The sequence below is a fragment of the Benincasa hispida genome, chromosome 9, assembly GCF_009727055.1.
Source record: "Benincasa hispida cultivar B227 chromosome 9, ASM972705v1, whole genome shotgun sequence".
NCBI classification, from domain to species: Eukaryota; Viridiplantae; Streptophyta; class Magnoliopsida; order Cucurbitales; family Cucurbitaceae; genus Benincasa; species Benincasa hispida.
In genome coordinates this window covers 24,276,629-24,290,579 of record NC_052357.1, presented here as the reverse complement: position 1 = coordinate 24,290,579, position 13,951 = coordinate 24,276,629, and the positions used below count along the sequence as shown (strand labels likewise).

The 13,951-nt window shown below is 32.3% G+C and overlaps 1 protein-coding gene across 1 annotated transcript; it reads right to left on the bottom strand.

The window, feature by feature from the left end:
* Positions 1 to 3,019: 3,019 nt before the first annotated feature.
* Positions 3,020 to 7,108, bottom strand: LOC120086802. Its single transcript, XM_039043593.1, has 5 exons — positions 6,771 to 7,108; positions 4,981 to 5,370; positions 4,824 to 4,907; positions 4,659 to 4,730; positions 3,020 to 3,484 (listed from the first exon to the last, which is right to left on the bottom strand). The coding sequence occupies exons 1-5, from the start codon at positions 6,816 to 6,818 to the stop codon at positions 3,293 to 3,295; spliced, it is 786 nt and encodes a 261-aa protein (XP_038899521.1). The 5' UTR covers positions 6,819 to 7,108; the 3' UTR covers positions 3,020 to 3,292.
* Positions 7,109 to 13,951: the final 6,843 nt, after the last annotated feature.

Sequence of the window (13,951 nt, the reverse complement as noted above, 5' to 3'; positions counted from 1 at the left end):
TTTTTTTTTCTTTTAATAAATATTAATTTTCTTTGTGTTGATAGGCCAGGATGGTCTCTCCAAGACCTCACTGGGATTGTCTTTTGGAATTAGAAAACGGTCTTGTTCTGGATCTATTGGTGGTGACTGCATGACAAATTTGGGAGGTGAGAAAAAAAAATCCTTTTCTAAGAAAAATAACTTTATATTGATTCCATTAATTGTCATATGGGGGATTTGATGAATTTTGATGGTACTTTGAGAGCAAGATTTTGAGGGAGGTTTTCTAGTTAGCTGTTTTAAGATACATTATCAGAGGTGAATCCTAATAAAACGTAATATGTGGAAACTGAATAATGAAGCTGCATGGAATCCTTCAAGTTAAAATGGTGGTCTAGGTTAGGTGCTTTGGGATCATCTTGGGTGGGTTAGACAAGTGGAAATGAAGACAATCTCACATCCTTATAAGATACCGATTCTCAAAATTCTGACTATTTTTGAAGGGTTGTCTTATACTTTTTCGCTTATGCATGGACATGTGATTGTGGAGGAGGTGGTGAACTTGCTAAATTACAAGACAATTGATCTTACGGAGGTGGCATCTGTCATTGACAATGTCAAGTCTTTGATTCAAATCTGTGGAGAGGTCTTCTTCAGTCAAACCATCATTGATATAACATCCTAGTACATTCCCTTGTTCAAAAAGCTATGGTGGAGAATTGTATCAAACTTCTCCATATTCCTTATCTAGAGTGGTTGATAGAGTTGATGTCAAATCACATGATTGTGTAATTCTGCTTTATGTTTTTATTCTTAAAAAAAAAAAAAAAAAAAAAAAGCTAGAAAGGTTATTTATTTATATTTATTTTATTTTTTATACTTAAAATCTTATGCTCACCGAGAGGTAGTTTTAAAAATTGAACTCATATGCATCACTAAAGTAGTCTTAACATCGAAATATTTAAATTCCATTAGGTAGCTATTTTATTTTTGGTTTTTGGTTTTTAAAAACTAAGTTTATTTTCTCGTATCTTCTTACCATGGTTTGCATCTTTCTTAAGTACAAGAGTTGAATTCTTAGTCAAATTCCAAAAACAAAAACAAATTTTTAAAAACTACTTTTTTTAGTTTTCAAAATTTGACTTAGTTTTTGAAAATATGGTAAAAAGTAGAAAACAAAGGAAAATAAAAATCTAGGGGTGATAGTGTTTGCAAGTGTTAGAGAAAATTAGGGTTTATTCCTATATTTTCCATTTATGTATTTTCCTTTGGTGGTTTCTTGATTTATTCAATAAGATACAAAATTAACATGGTATTAGAGCATTAAGGTTTTGTCTTATTGAACTCTAACTGCCACCGCTCTGTCTGATTTTTGCCTCCAATGATCGATTGTCGACGAAGGAAGATCCACGCATAGATCCGTTGCCCATATCCGTCTCTAATCCAGCCACACCTCTTCACCTTCTGTCGTCGTCGCTTCTATTAGATCTGTTGTCCTCGGATTTTATGTTTAGTTTAGTCGACGCTGCATTCCACTGCCCTTCTCTAATATGTTCACGTCATTGTGCCTTCCTCCCTTTCCTACTCAGTTTCGCACTACCCTGCTCAGATCTGTTCACATCTCTCTGTCACCCTAGGTTGTGCTGCCTATACCAGAATCTGTCGCCGTCTACCGCGACTATAGATGAGATCCTCTGATGTTCGTCCCTTTGACCAGATCGCACCACCTCAGGTCGTCATCTTTAGATCCATGTCGTCTTCAAATCTGCTGCCATTCATGTTACGCTGCCGCTCAGCCTATATCTCTATTTGGTTCCATGGTTTGATGGTTTTAAAGAAAAATACAAATCTTCTTTGGTTCAAGTGTAAACTAGTTGAGTTTTGGTTCAACCAGTCCAGTTCTTTTTCAGTCTAGTTCGATCAGCCTAGTCCAATTTACTTTAGTCAAACCGGTTTTAGTTTGATTCACTCCATTACATTTGGTTCAAGTTGGTTCAATTTGGTTTATTTGCAATTATGACAAATTCCCTATTGAAAAAAAAAAAAAAAAAAAAAAAAACTTTTCTGGGTCTTTATCCTGCTTTCAAATCGGCCGTTTGTGAGTTTTGTTTTAGATTTCTTTATGAGGGTCTTTATTTCTAGCCTAAAAGTTCTTGTTTCGTTCTTTGTAGGTTTTGTTATAGATCTCTTTTTGAGGATCTTTGTTTCCAAACTAGAAGTTTGTTTCCCTACTTCATGTTTTCGTTCTTCACGGATTTTTGTTTCCATCCCAGATTTGCTGATTTATTTTATAAATTTTCTTCACAAACTCAAGTTGTTCGTCATTCTACCACCTTCAGTTTGAGGGAAGGTATTAAAGAAAATTAGGGTTTGTTCCTAGTTATTATTTTTCTTTTTGGTATTTCCCATTTATTTATTTTCTTTTAGTGGTTTCTTGATGTTTATTTATTCACCTTTGTAAAAGGTTGATTATGTATCTGATTTATTCAATAATATACAAAATTAACATACTAATGTTGCTCAACAAATCTAAATGGTGTGCATAGATCTGCCTTTGCCAATGACCGATTGACGAAAGCAGAGATTAGATAGAGGCAGTAGGAAGTAAAGAAGGTGGTGTTATAAAATCCTAGTATTTAGACTTTGATACCATGTTAATTTTATATATCATTGAATAATTAGCTTCCACAGGCTACAATGAATTGTCCAATAAAATACTCTAGCAGACCCAATAAAAAAAAGAAACAAAAAAGGAAAAATGTTAATATGAAAAATACATATTAGGAAAAAAAAACCCTAATTTCCTTTAATAGTAGACTTAATTTTAAAAAACTAGAAACTAAAAATCAAATGATTATCTGTGCTAGATAGAAATCTTTATTTCTTAATTGGTAAAGAGATCAATAACCCTCGACTCTCGAGTTTTCTTCCATAAAACTAACATTTTGAACTTCAATTTTTAGTAATCTAATTATGTGATTGGAGATTAATTCATTACATTTCTGCATGACCTTTCCATACATATTTCGTATTTCTTAACCGTTCTTTAAAATTAGTTCATCATACAAGTTCCCAACATAGAAGCAAAAAGGCTATTTTAAAATCTAATTTCCAAAATAGTTATCTTTTAAGAAACTTCTATTTTCAAATCTGACATCTTTCATTCCTTTTCATGGCTAATGAAAGGGCCAGCATTCTATTCTATGATCCAGCCCCCCACCCAAAAGAAACAAACTTTAGTTGACAAACAAGTCTGACTAAAGAGCATGCAACGAAAGAGTCACAACCATGAGGAGGGAACCCATATTCTTGTTCAATTTTGATTAGGGAGCTTCTTTTTCTTGCCTGGAGGAGGAACGTCGCCCGCATCGAGAGACGTATCCTTGTCGAGTTCTGCTTGAGACATAGCTTGAGTTGATTCGGAAACTTTCAGACTGTTCGAAATCACGATGACATCCTTTAACTTCTCCAACATTTCAAAAGCATCATGATTCCCATTCTTGTACTGCACAATTTTAAAGTTTGGTGAGCAGGTTTGCTTACCCCAAGCTATAAATTTGTTGATCCCACATTAAAAAAAACACACACATATAGAATTAGATTATATGAAACACACATACATATAGAATTAGATTATATGAATATCAACATTCTAACTCTACTGTCACATGCGTAATCCGAAAGAATTAAAATTACGAGCCAAATATTCTCTTGGTAATAGTTTTCGAAAGTGGCCCTCGATAATTAGCAATTTTTATAACCACTAAACATCAATTGCAAAAAGATAACAAAGTCAACAACTTAACAACTCAGACACATGATATCATTTGGAAATGGACATAACACAACATAGACCATTAAAAATGGCAACACATCTTTTTCAGAAAATGATACATGTACATTAACAATATAAAATGTTGAATATATCATATTCTTGAGAATATTTTGGTATAATTAACCTATTTCAACAAGTATTTTGTTTTCTCTCACATCACAGTTTTCCAGTTGTCATTCCAGTTTTAGAATGAAACTTTTCATCACATGGGAACCACAGTAATGTCTTAGGACTTTATCAATGGCATCCATATATATAACCCAAGAAAACTGTTGAGTTCTTGTTGCAATCATTGTAATCTTCACATTTACCACTAACAAACTTTAATATTTTTATCATTCCTAAGGTTTAAAGGGCCAACTTAAACAATGGCAATTTTTAAGGATTGTCGTCTTCAAACTTTAGTAAGAATTGGCCCAAAATATAACATTCTTTGTTGCAACAGAGAAATCTAGCTTCTTCCTCACTTTTACACCGAAGAGGGATCTAGATTCTTCTTCTTCCTTCTATCATGACCCAACTTGCATGTTTCTCTAACTATTTTCATGATACTTTATCAGAAAGAGACTAGGATTTTGAGTTCTACTAGCAAGTTCTTTTGTTCCCTCTTTTGTAGGCAGGTCATGAAATGATACCTTTTTAATTCTTATGACTGAACTGGGGTGCATGCGCTCTTATACGAGTTCTAGGGGTCTTTTGGGAGATTTCTTATGTACATTTTTATTCTATCAACAAAAAGTTTATTTGTTCCTTTTCAAACGAAAAAGGAAGTAAAGAAAAAAAAAAGTCGATGCAGATCTCATAACTATGATAGCTAGCAGAATTGAAATTCGATAATACATACAGCTTCGTATTGGTCAAGAGCATTCTCCAATTTTTGAGTAAGCACTCGATTTTCTTCAGCTAGTTCTTCAATCTGCACATAAGCAAATAGTTGTCGAAATAAACAGTTGGCCTCAAGAAAGCTTGAAGAAACAAAAATCAGAAGATGGAAATGACTAAATATAACCTTCTTCTGGGATGCTATATACATGCTCTTATAATTCATTTCAGGCGTAGGTACCGTTTCCATCGAGATTGATCTTTTGATAACCTGCTCATTTACTAATTAATGAGCAAAATCATTCAACCTAAAAACACAACAGGAAAAATAAAAAGCTTTGTACCTCAGTCTTTATTGAGTCTAAGGTATAGCCATGTGCTTCAAGTAGTTTTACAATATAGTCAATTTTCCCTTCAAATTTCCTTTCCTTCTTCATTAAGTCTGCCCAATCATTCTCTTGGTCAGGAGGTGGCAAACTTTTCTCATGGTCAGTAGGCAACTCATCTTCTGCATCACTTTCACTAAGTGTAATCTCTTCAATGACGCTCTGTATTTTGGGGCTTTGAGGCATGGAATTTCGGATACGTCCAGATCGACGGATAGAGAACCTATTCGCTCTCTCTTTAGAAGTACTTTGGCTGGTCAATGGTGATTTTAATTTCTTCAAGGATGTATTGGTACCTTCTAGTCCCTCAGAGGTAGTCATTGTGCTTTCGTGTGCTGCTTCTGTGCTCTACAAAAACAAATAATCTTTTCAGGCTTTGATTTTGATGAACTAAATCAGTAGATAGATTCAAAACTTATAATTTATTCTACCATTTCTACTGTTTCAAAATTTACTCGAAAGACGAAACAAAGGTCATGGGGACAAAAGAAAACTTGAAGTGAGCTAGAAAACATTAAGACTGCATGAACACATTGCACCTTTTTAACTCAACATAATTTCACATCAGAAATTAATGCAGAAATTTTTAAAAAAAAACGCTAATAAATTATAATTAAACAAAATACAATAATTAACGGCATTCTAGCAGTCTAGTTTGACATTGGACATGACATCTTCCTACGTGATCACAGGTGAAGAACAGAATTTAGATGAAAAAGTCCCAACTGAACAGAAGAACAAAACAGAAGTGCCAATCACAAGCACAACCAAAGGGACTGGAAAAGGAAAATTATACAAACGAACTCCAATTTTCGGTGATAAGAGAAGAAAGAAACTTTTCATAAACGAAATTTGTCTCAAAAAGAAGAACCTGAGCACCTCCACAAACTCGAGCATTGAATAACAGAGATGTCATAACTCAAAAGAATGTCAAATACAACACCACACCTTAAAAGCATGGGAGTACACTCCACACCTTACATATGACCCTTTAGACTCAATGAATAGAAACAAACACATTTGAAATGAACTGTAAGTTCAATCACAAAAATCAAGGAACATTCAGCAGAAATGTGATCCTTTCATCTAAAAATGCTCACAAAAATCAAGGAACATTCAGCAGAAATGTGATCCTTTCATCTAAAAATGCTCTACTCTAACCTTTGTTCCAATCTACACACAAAACAAAAACTCCCCACAAAAAATACTTCAGTTCACATCAATGGAAATCAAAAGTTTTGGAAGTTTGGAGATACCTCCAAGGGTTTCAAGCTCTTAAACTTAAAACTTAATAACTTAAATTCCTCATTCAGTTTAAACTAATCTCAAGTATGGTTTGAATCAGTGAGATGGATAGAAAATAAGCATGATACAAAGGAAATGAAGAACCATGAAGCAAATAAATGAACTATCAATAAATGTATATTCGAAATGCGCGATCAAAGTCCTACATTGGTTAGATAAGAAAAAGATGGTAAGTATATAAGTAAGGGAAAATTACAACTTAAAATTTCAGATCACAAGGGTATATAAGATCATTACTTCCATTCTACAATCCATCTTGTGGTTTTCACCATTACAACAAAGAACTATAAGATACTTATCTGAAGACTTGAAAGTAGCAAAACAAATTTTCCATTGACAAGTTCAAATTTAAAACAATTAATTCTCAAACAAAATTAGCTTCAGAGTTAGAAACAAAAGTGCATGGAAGAAACAAAACAAGAATAAGAGTTGATTTACATTACCAATTCTGCATCTGGCCCAGTTTTTACAGCCCGAGGTTTCTTCCTCATTTTATAGCCGTAAAAAGAAAAACCCTTTAAAAAAAAGATCAAAACATAGAAATTTCCCACCAAACTTTACTTTTCAATCGAATGAGAACAACCCCATTTGAGAAATTGGGAAGAAGAAGGACAACTAATTTATTATGGGGTGATTTACAGAATCCATTTTGATGATCATCCAATTTATTTATTGCAGGAAAGAATAAAAAAGAACGTCATTAAGGATCCCTTTTCTGAAAATGGGATCTTCAAATTTCAGAACGTCTGAGCATTCGGAGTCCACAATTATGGTGCCTCCAACAATATATATTCCGTTCAAAATTTTGGGTGGGTTTCTATTGAAGACCTTTGGGTGGGTTTTAGACTCTCAGTTTGAGAAAGGAAATAACAAAATAGAAGGTTTCTATTTGAAAAGTGGTAAATAAAAAAATAAAAAAATTCAAATTAAGAAAATGGCAAAATGATTTTCCGAGTTATTAATTAGGTTACGAATTATCTTCCAAAAAAAAAAAAAGGTTACGAATTAACAATTAAAATTCATTAGTAATTTGATGGTTATAACATTCAAATCTCATTAGCTATTAAAAAACAGAATATTTCCAAATCTTATGAAAATAGTGGGTGATTAAAAATATAAAATTATAATTATAATAATTATAATCAACATTTTATTAATTATTAAAAAAACAAATAATTTCAATTCATACTATAAAAGTATTTTCTATATCTACTACTTTTGGAAATAATAAACTTTATGAAAATATATTTTTGAACTTGTACTATTGAGGTTCCGTCTTATAACTATTTGGTTTTTTATTTTTGATTTTTGAAAATTAGTAGACACTACTTTCACTTCCAAATTTCTTTCTTTGTTATCTACCTTTTACCAATGATTTAAAAAACAAGCAAAATTTTGAAAACTAAAAAAAATTAGTTTTTCAAAACTTCTTTTTATTTTTGAATTTTGGTTAAGAATTCAACTATTATATTTAAGAAACATGCAAATTATAGTAAGAAATTGAGAGGAAATATACTTGATTTTCAAAAACAAAAAAAACGAAATAATTATGAATAATTCAAAAAATATATATAATTCAAATTATAACAATCAACATACTATAAACTATTAAAAAGCATATTATTTTGAAGTCTTACCATAAGACATTTTTTTTTCCATATGCTCCTTTTGAAAATAATAAATTTTGTGAAAATATATTTTTAAACTTGAAATTAAACCACCCAGTATAAATAAATACCTTGTATTAAAAATAGTTAAGATCTTCGTCAATAATACACTATGTTCAAAAGTACTATATTAAAAAGCATATATGTATATATATATTTGGAGTACAATAAAGATGAGAATTTGAATTACATACTTTTGGTCCTACTATATATATTTTGAAAATGTTTGAAAATTATTAAAGTAAATTTAGGTTTATTCCTAATTAGTATTTTTCTTTATAGTAATTTTTTTTATGTATTTTTCCTTTTTTTGGTTTATTTCCTTTGTTCGGTCTCTTGGTGTCTATTTACTTGTTTTTCTATTGTATTTTTTTTTAAAAAAATTGATTATTCAATATAATATAGTATCTGATGGAACGAACACATGTGCGATAGAAGAAATAAATGATCTAAAATATTCTAATCATGTTAATTTAAAAAGAATAAGCATGCAAATTAATTTAAAACAAAGGGATAGAGAGTACAATCTTTGTAGTCTAAAATCTTCTCAAAATTTGCTCCAATCTTCTCAAAATTTGTTCCAATCTCCTCACGAACAGTTCGTAGACTACCAGGAGAGTCTTCCTGACTATTCTCCGACTTTAGAACGAGATGGTTGGATCTGGTGAGTGATCAATTTTGAGAGAGAATTAGGTTTAAATTTTTCTCAAAAAATCTCATGAAATTCCAATTTTGCCAAGAGAAATTAAAAAACATAGAACATCCTATTTATTGGGGAAAAAACATGCAAATCATACAATTTTTGAGTTAATGAGAACTTGACACTCAAAATCTCATCAACACAAAGTGGAATTAGTGTCTTGATGTCTTCAAGTGGGATGAACACCTAGCAACATAAATTTAGGATTTTCCCACTAAAAAATGGTGGATTTTCCCACTAACTTGGTTAAAGGTCAATCTTTGACTTTATAAGTCCAAAGTCTTGATTTTTTTTTAACTCTCAAAGTCTAAAGTCAATATCTTGACTTTTGTTGCAATTTTGACCAATTCTATTTAATTTTAAAATTAAATTAATATTAAATAATTAATTAAATCATTTAATTAATTTAATTTAATTTGATATTAAATCCAATGCTAATCCCAATCAACATGAATCTCTATTCATAGTCTTGATATTTAAATCTTATTTAAACATCTTTATCTCTCTCTTTAACACTTTACTCCAAAAAATCGAATTCGAACACTTCAAATTCGTTTGTCACATTTTTCTAAGAGTTAGTTCGATATGAGCTAGTAGGGGACCTTATGAACATACAGATCATGGGCTCCAACAATTTGAGATTAATCGGTTAAACTTTTTAACCCAATTAACCAACATTCATCAACTACCAGATCAGTACACTAAAGCCTAATAGTTACATTCCCCTCATTATAAATATATTTCTGTCCACTCGATATAACCATAATCAATAAATCAATCTTTCACAAGTTGTTTGTAATAACAACTAGGTCAAAAACTATTTTACCCCCGAGATTACATCTTGCTCCTTAAACCCCATTGATCCTCTAATAAACAATTGATTTGTGATCCAATCACCAAACCGAGTCCTTCTCGGGCCAATGAGAGAGTGGGGCCCCTTGTTCAAGACCTGAGTCAACACTTAAGGGAACAATCTCTCTATTATCCCTAAAAACGGGTAGGAGTGAATTTCGTTTTCCACACCATATCCCCAGCTATCTACTTGGTCTTACCCTTGAAATGGGGTGATTATTGAGCCGATGCTGTTGAGCCACCTCTCACCCATACAAATCCAAGGATAATCCCGAATAAACAGGAGTTCATAGTTAGCTCAGAATTAAGGTCAAGTTACCTAGGTCATCACTTTGAAATAGTCAATCTTAAACCGTAAACAACGTTATAAAGTAAGAGTGACTTATTTCTTGGTTGAATTTTATACAACCTCTTTGAACAGGACACCTTCACTCGCATGTCTCCACAGGAACGATTCGAAATCACATCGTTTGTACTAAATACAAAGTGGGTAACATCCAATAGGATCTCCGGAATAAGGTACCCAACCTTATCTGTATATTATAGACCGTTTAGACTATTTACTCGAACTTGACCCATTTTTATGTCTCCACATAAAGTTCAAGTACTCATGTAATAGCCATGGATCTTAATTTAAACGTTCTATCTTTTTTTCTTTTTCTTTTTCTTTTTCTTTTTCTTTTTTTTTTGCATATCTTCTCTTCTTGAAGTTACAAAATTACCGTTGAACCACATTAAGTTGAAAGATATTTTATCTGGCCAATTTTTTTTACTCATGACTATAATTATAAACTTCTTTGAAAATTAAGGAATTTGTATTAAACAGTTCGAAATAGCATTAGATGATGGTGTTATATTACTTATTTGCAACTTTTATATTCATTTGAAGGAATTAAAAACAAAGTCAACATGTGCACAATTCAACTATCATAATTATATTATCAACCTCAAAATCTAAAGTTCGATCTCCCTATCCCACAATTACCATATAGGAAAATACTATGATGGAAGAGTGTCAATTTGCTGTTGAATATAGCAGTAGGTTAAAAATGGTTTTCGTCTCTAATCTTTTATAAAGGTAACAAATTTAGTCCATGAATTTTTATTTGTAACAATTTAGTCCTTAAATTATCGATTTTGTTACAATTTAATCCATGAATATTAGTTTGTAACAATTTAATTCCTAACCGTAAAAATATTATCAAAATTAAATGTTGCCTTTTATTATTCAAGGATTTGAACTTTATAGCTAACGTAATGGGGGTGTTTGGCTCACCAGCATGAGTTGAGTTGAGTTGGTATAATATACCAACTCAATACTTGGTCTACCAACTTTAAATATTGGTGGAGTTGAGTTGATATTTTACCAAGTCACCCCAACTCATTACAACTCTCATTTCTTCCAATGTTGCTCTACCCAAACTATCGACGACCATTGTTGTTACACTCCAGAAATCAACTCCGAACTCCAACAACTACCTCCGATAAAAACTCCACTGATCAATTCCGATGATCAATTCTAGGCCCCGACGACCACCTCTGATGATAAAATCCATTGACCCAACTCCAACGACCACCTTCATGCGACCAATTTTGGGCTTCGACAACAAATTCTGATAACTAACTCCGACAACAACGTTCGTAGGCTTCGACTACAAGCTTCAATGAAGATCACTTTCGATGACCACCTTCGAGCGAGCAACTCCGACGACTAACTCTGAGCTTTAATAACCACCTTCGAGCGAGTAACTCCGACGACTAACTCTAGGCTTCAACAACCACCTTCAAGCGAGCAACTTCGATGACTAACTCTAGGCTTCAACAACCACCTCCAACGATAAAATTCCAGTAACCAATTCTATTACCACTTTCATGCGACTAACTGCGAGCTTCGACAACCACCTCCGACTACAAACTCCAATAAAAATTATCTTCGACGATTGTGGGGATTGATAGGTTTAGATGGGCTGTATTAAAACATTGTCTTCTTGAAAACAAAGTTGATTTAGGTTTAATTGAAAGCCTAGCCCGATGTGAAAACCATATACCACTGATGGAAAGCACTTGAACACAAAATAGTGTGTTAAAAGCACAATCTACGAGAAGAATGATCTTCACCCTACACTTTGATGGTCGAGATTAATTTCAAGCACTCTGGAAATTGTAGACACTTCAATGACTATTCTTCTCTTTTCTTTTTGCAGAAAGAAACCGAGAGAAAAGAGAAAAAGAACCAGAGGGAGATACTATCGGAGATCGTCTGGGCGATGAAGGCAAGTATCGTCTAGGTTATTGGAGGTAAGGTTGTGATTCGTCTAGACGAAGTAAGATCCGTCTAGACGATGAAGGATTTCCCGAAGATCGTCTAGACGATGGGGTCCGCTGCCGAGTGAGAGTCTACACGATAGGAGTGCCAAGGTACACGATAGGAGTCAAAAGGTGCACAATAGAGTAAAATGTGCACGATAGAGTAAAAGAAGATCAGGGAAGAAGAAGAATGCAAAGGTTTTTACGTGGTTCGGCCAAAGATAACTTACGTCCACGGAGAAGCTGGTGATTTCTGATATGGGAGTTACAATCAAGAAGTATTACAAGATAAGTTGTTAAGCTATCTTGATCTCTCAGTTTTTTTCCCACTCTCTTACTTGTATAAGAAAATACATATGTATATAAAGACACCTTGTAACTAATTTCTAACAACTTTGAAGTTGAATTCATTATTTGTAATAACAACGATCAACTTCAACGATCACCTTCGCACGACCAACTTTGAAGACCAATTTTGGACTCTAAAAACCACCACTGACGACAAACTCTAGCTACCATCTCCAATACCACCTTCATGTGACCAACTTTAGGCTTCGACAACCACCTCCAACTACAAACTCCAACAAAAATCTTCTTTGATAATCAACTTCGACAACTACTTTTGACTATTATAAGACTGATAACTATAAAAGTATGTTATAGGATTGTTGATTATATAAATAATAGTATTTTGTCTACATTAAGTGCAATTTTATACGTAGAAATTTGTAAAATATATTTTTATTTAATTGAATTCACATATCAAATTAGTGTTAATAATATTTGGAAAAGTTTGTATCTAGTTGAATAGTATGTAACACATAAAAAAAAAACCCTAAAATTGAGATTTTTTTCCTGAAACATTTTCTGACAATAAATAATGATGAAGATTTGTTCTATGATGATCTTCCAAATTTGGAAGAATTAAAAGTAAAAATGTTCAAGAAATGTAGTGGTACTTCATTAGCCGTTAAGATGATGGGGAGAGATTCAATTAAAAAAATTTATGACAAAGTAAGAATACAGAGCAACAATAGGAAGAAGAAGAAAAAAAAATGAAGATGAAAATCGTGGAGAAAAATTAGGAATCAAAACTCAAAAGTTTTGAATTCTCATTGGTTCCCATTTTATTTAACTATACAAAGTCATGTTGTCGCTTAGCAAGGAGACTGCTAAGCATTGTTCCTTCCCGTTACCCCCAGTATTGCGAGGGAGCTCAGTTGAGCTCGGTAAAGCTCCTTGCGGTCTATTTTTCAGCTCGCTTGCAATTTGTCCCATTTAGGGCATTTGGAGCTTTGGTTGAGGAAGATAATAGTCGCCACTTTAGAGTCATCATCAATCTTTCAATGGAATTCGATATGTAGATATTATTAACCATTTGACATGAATGATTCTAGGGTTTATCTATTCAATATAGATATAAAGTATTTATGCTAACAAGTAAAAAAATTTGATTGGTGAATTTATGTTCGGCTCTGTTTGCTACTGGTAGAAGGACATCGCTGACAATATGTTAAATGGATTATGATCACACCGACTGCAATAAATATAATGGGTTAATTGTTATTCATTGTCAAAAAAAAAAAAAAGAAAGAAAAACTTCAAAAATTAAAAGAATTGCAGTCATACTTTATTCAACACAAAAATGAGTAAAATTAATGAATAAAAAAGTTTTTAAAAAAATGGTTATCATAAATGCAGATAATTCAGAAAACTGTATCAGATATCTTAGACATATGAATTCAATTCTGCACCCCAAATACAGATATATGAACTCAAACCAAATAACTCTACATCCCAAACATAGATATATAAACTCCAAACATCATATCTCAACTCAGCGTTCCAAATAACTCCAATAGATTCCTAATTAGTTCATTGATGTGGTTATACAATAAAATTCACTAAATCATAATACCAAATTTCACAAATTAAAGTACACATTGTATTGCTTCATAATAACATTTTACCAAACAAGGTTGTTTAAAGACTAAAGTTGTTTAAAGACTAAATCAACCTCCATCAAAGACCAAAAGTAAATTTTTAATCAATTTTTAATTAACCTTATCAGCATATTTTAACGATAATTAATATATAT

Bases quoted from the DNA above. Each gene is read 5' to 3' on its own strand.
- LOC120086802 (XM_039043593.1), bottom strand. From the start codon at position 6,818: ATGAGGAAGAAACCTCGGGCTGTAAAAACTGGGCCAGATGCAGAATTG. The intron at 5,371-6,770 runs GTAATGTAAATC...TTGTTTTTGTAG, and splicing joins CTGGGCCAGATGCAGAATTG to AGCACAGAAGCAGCACACGA. The intron at 3,485-4,658 runs GTATGTATTATC...AAAATTGTGCAG, and splicing joins CTCTTGACCAATACGAAGCT to TACAAGAATGGGAATCATGA.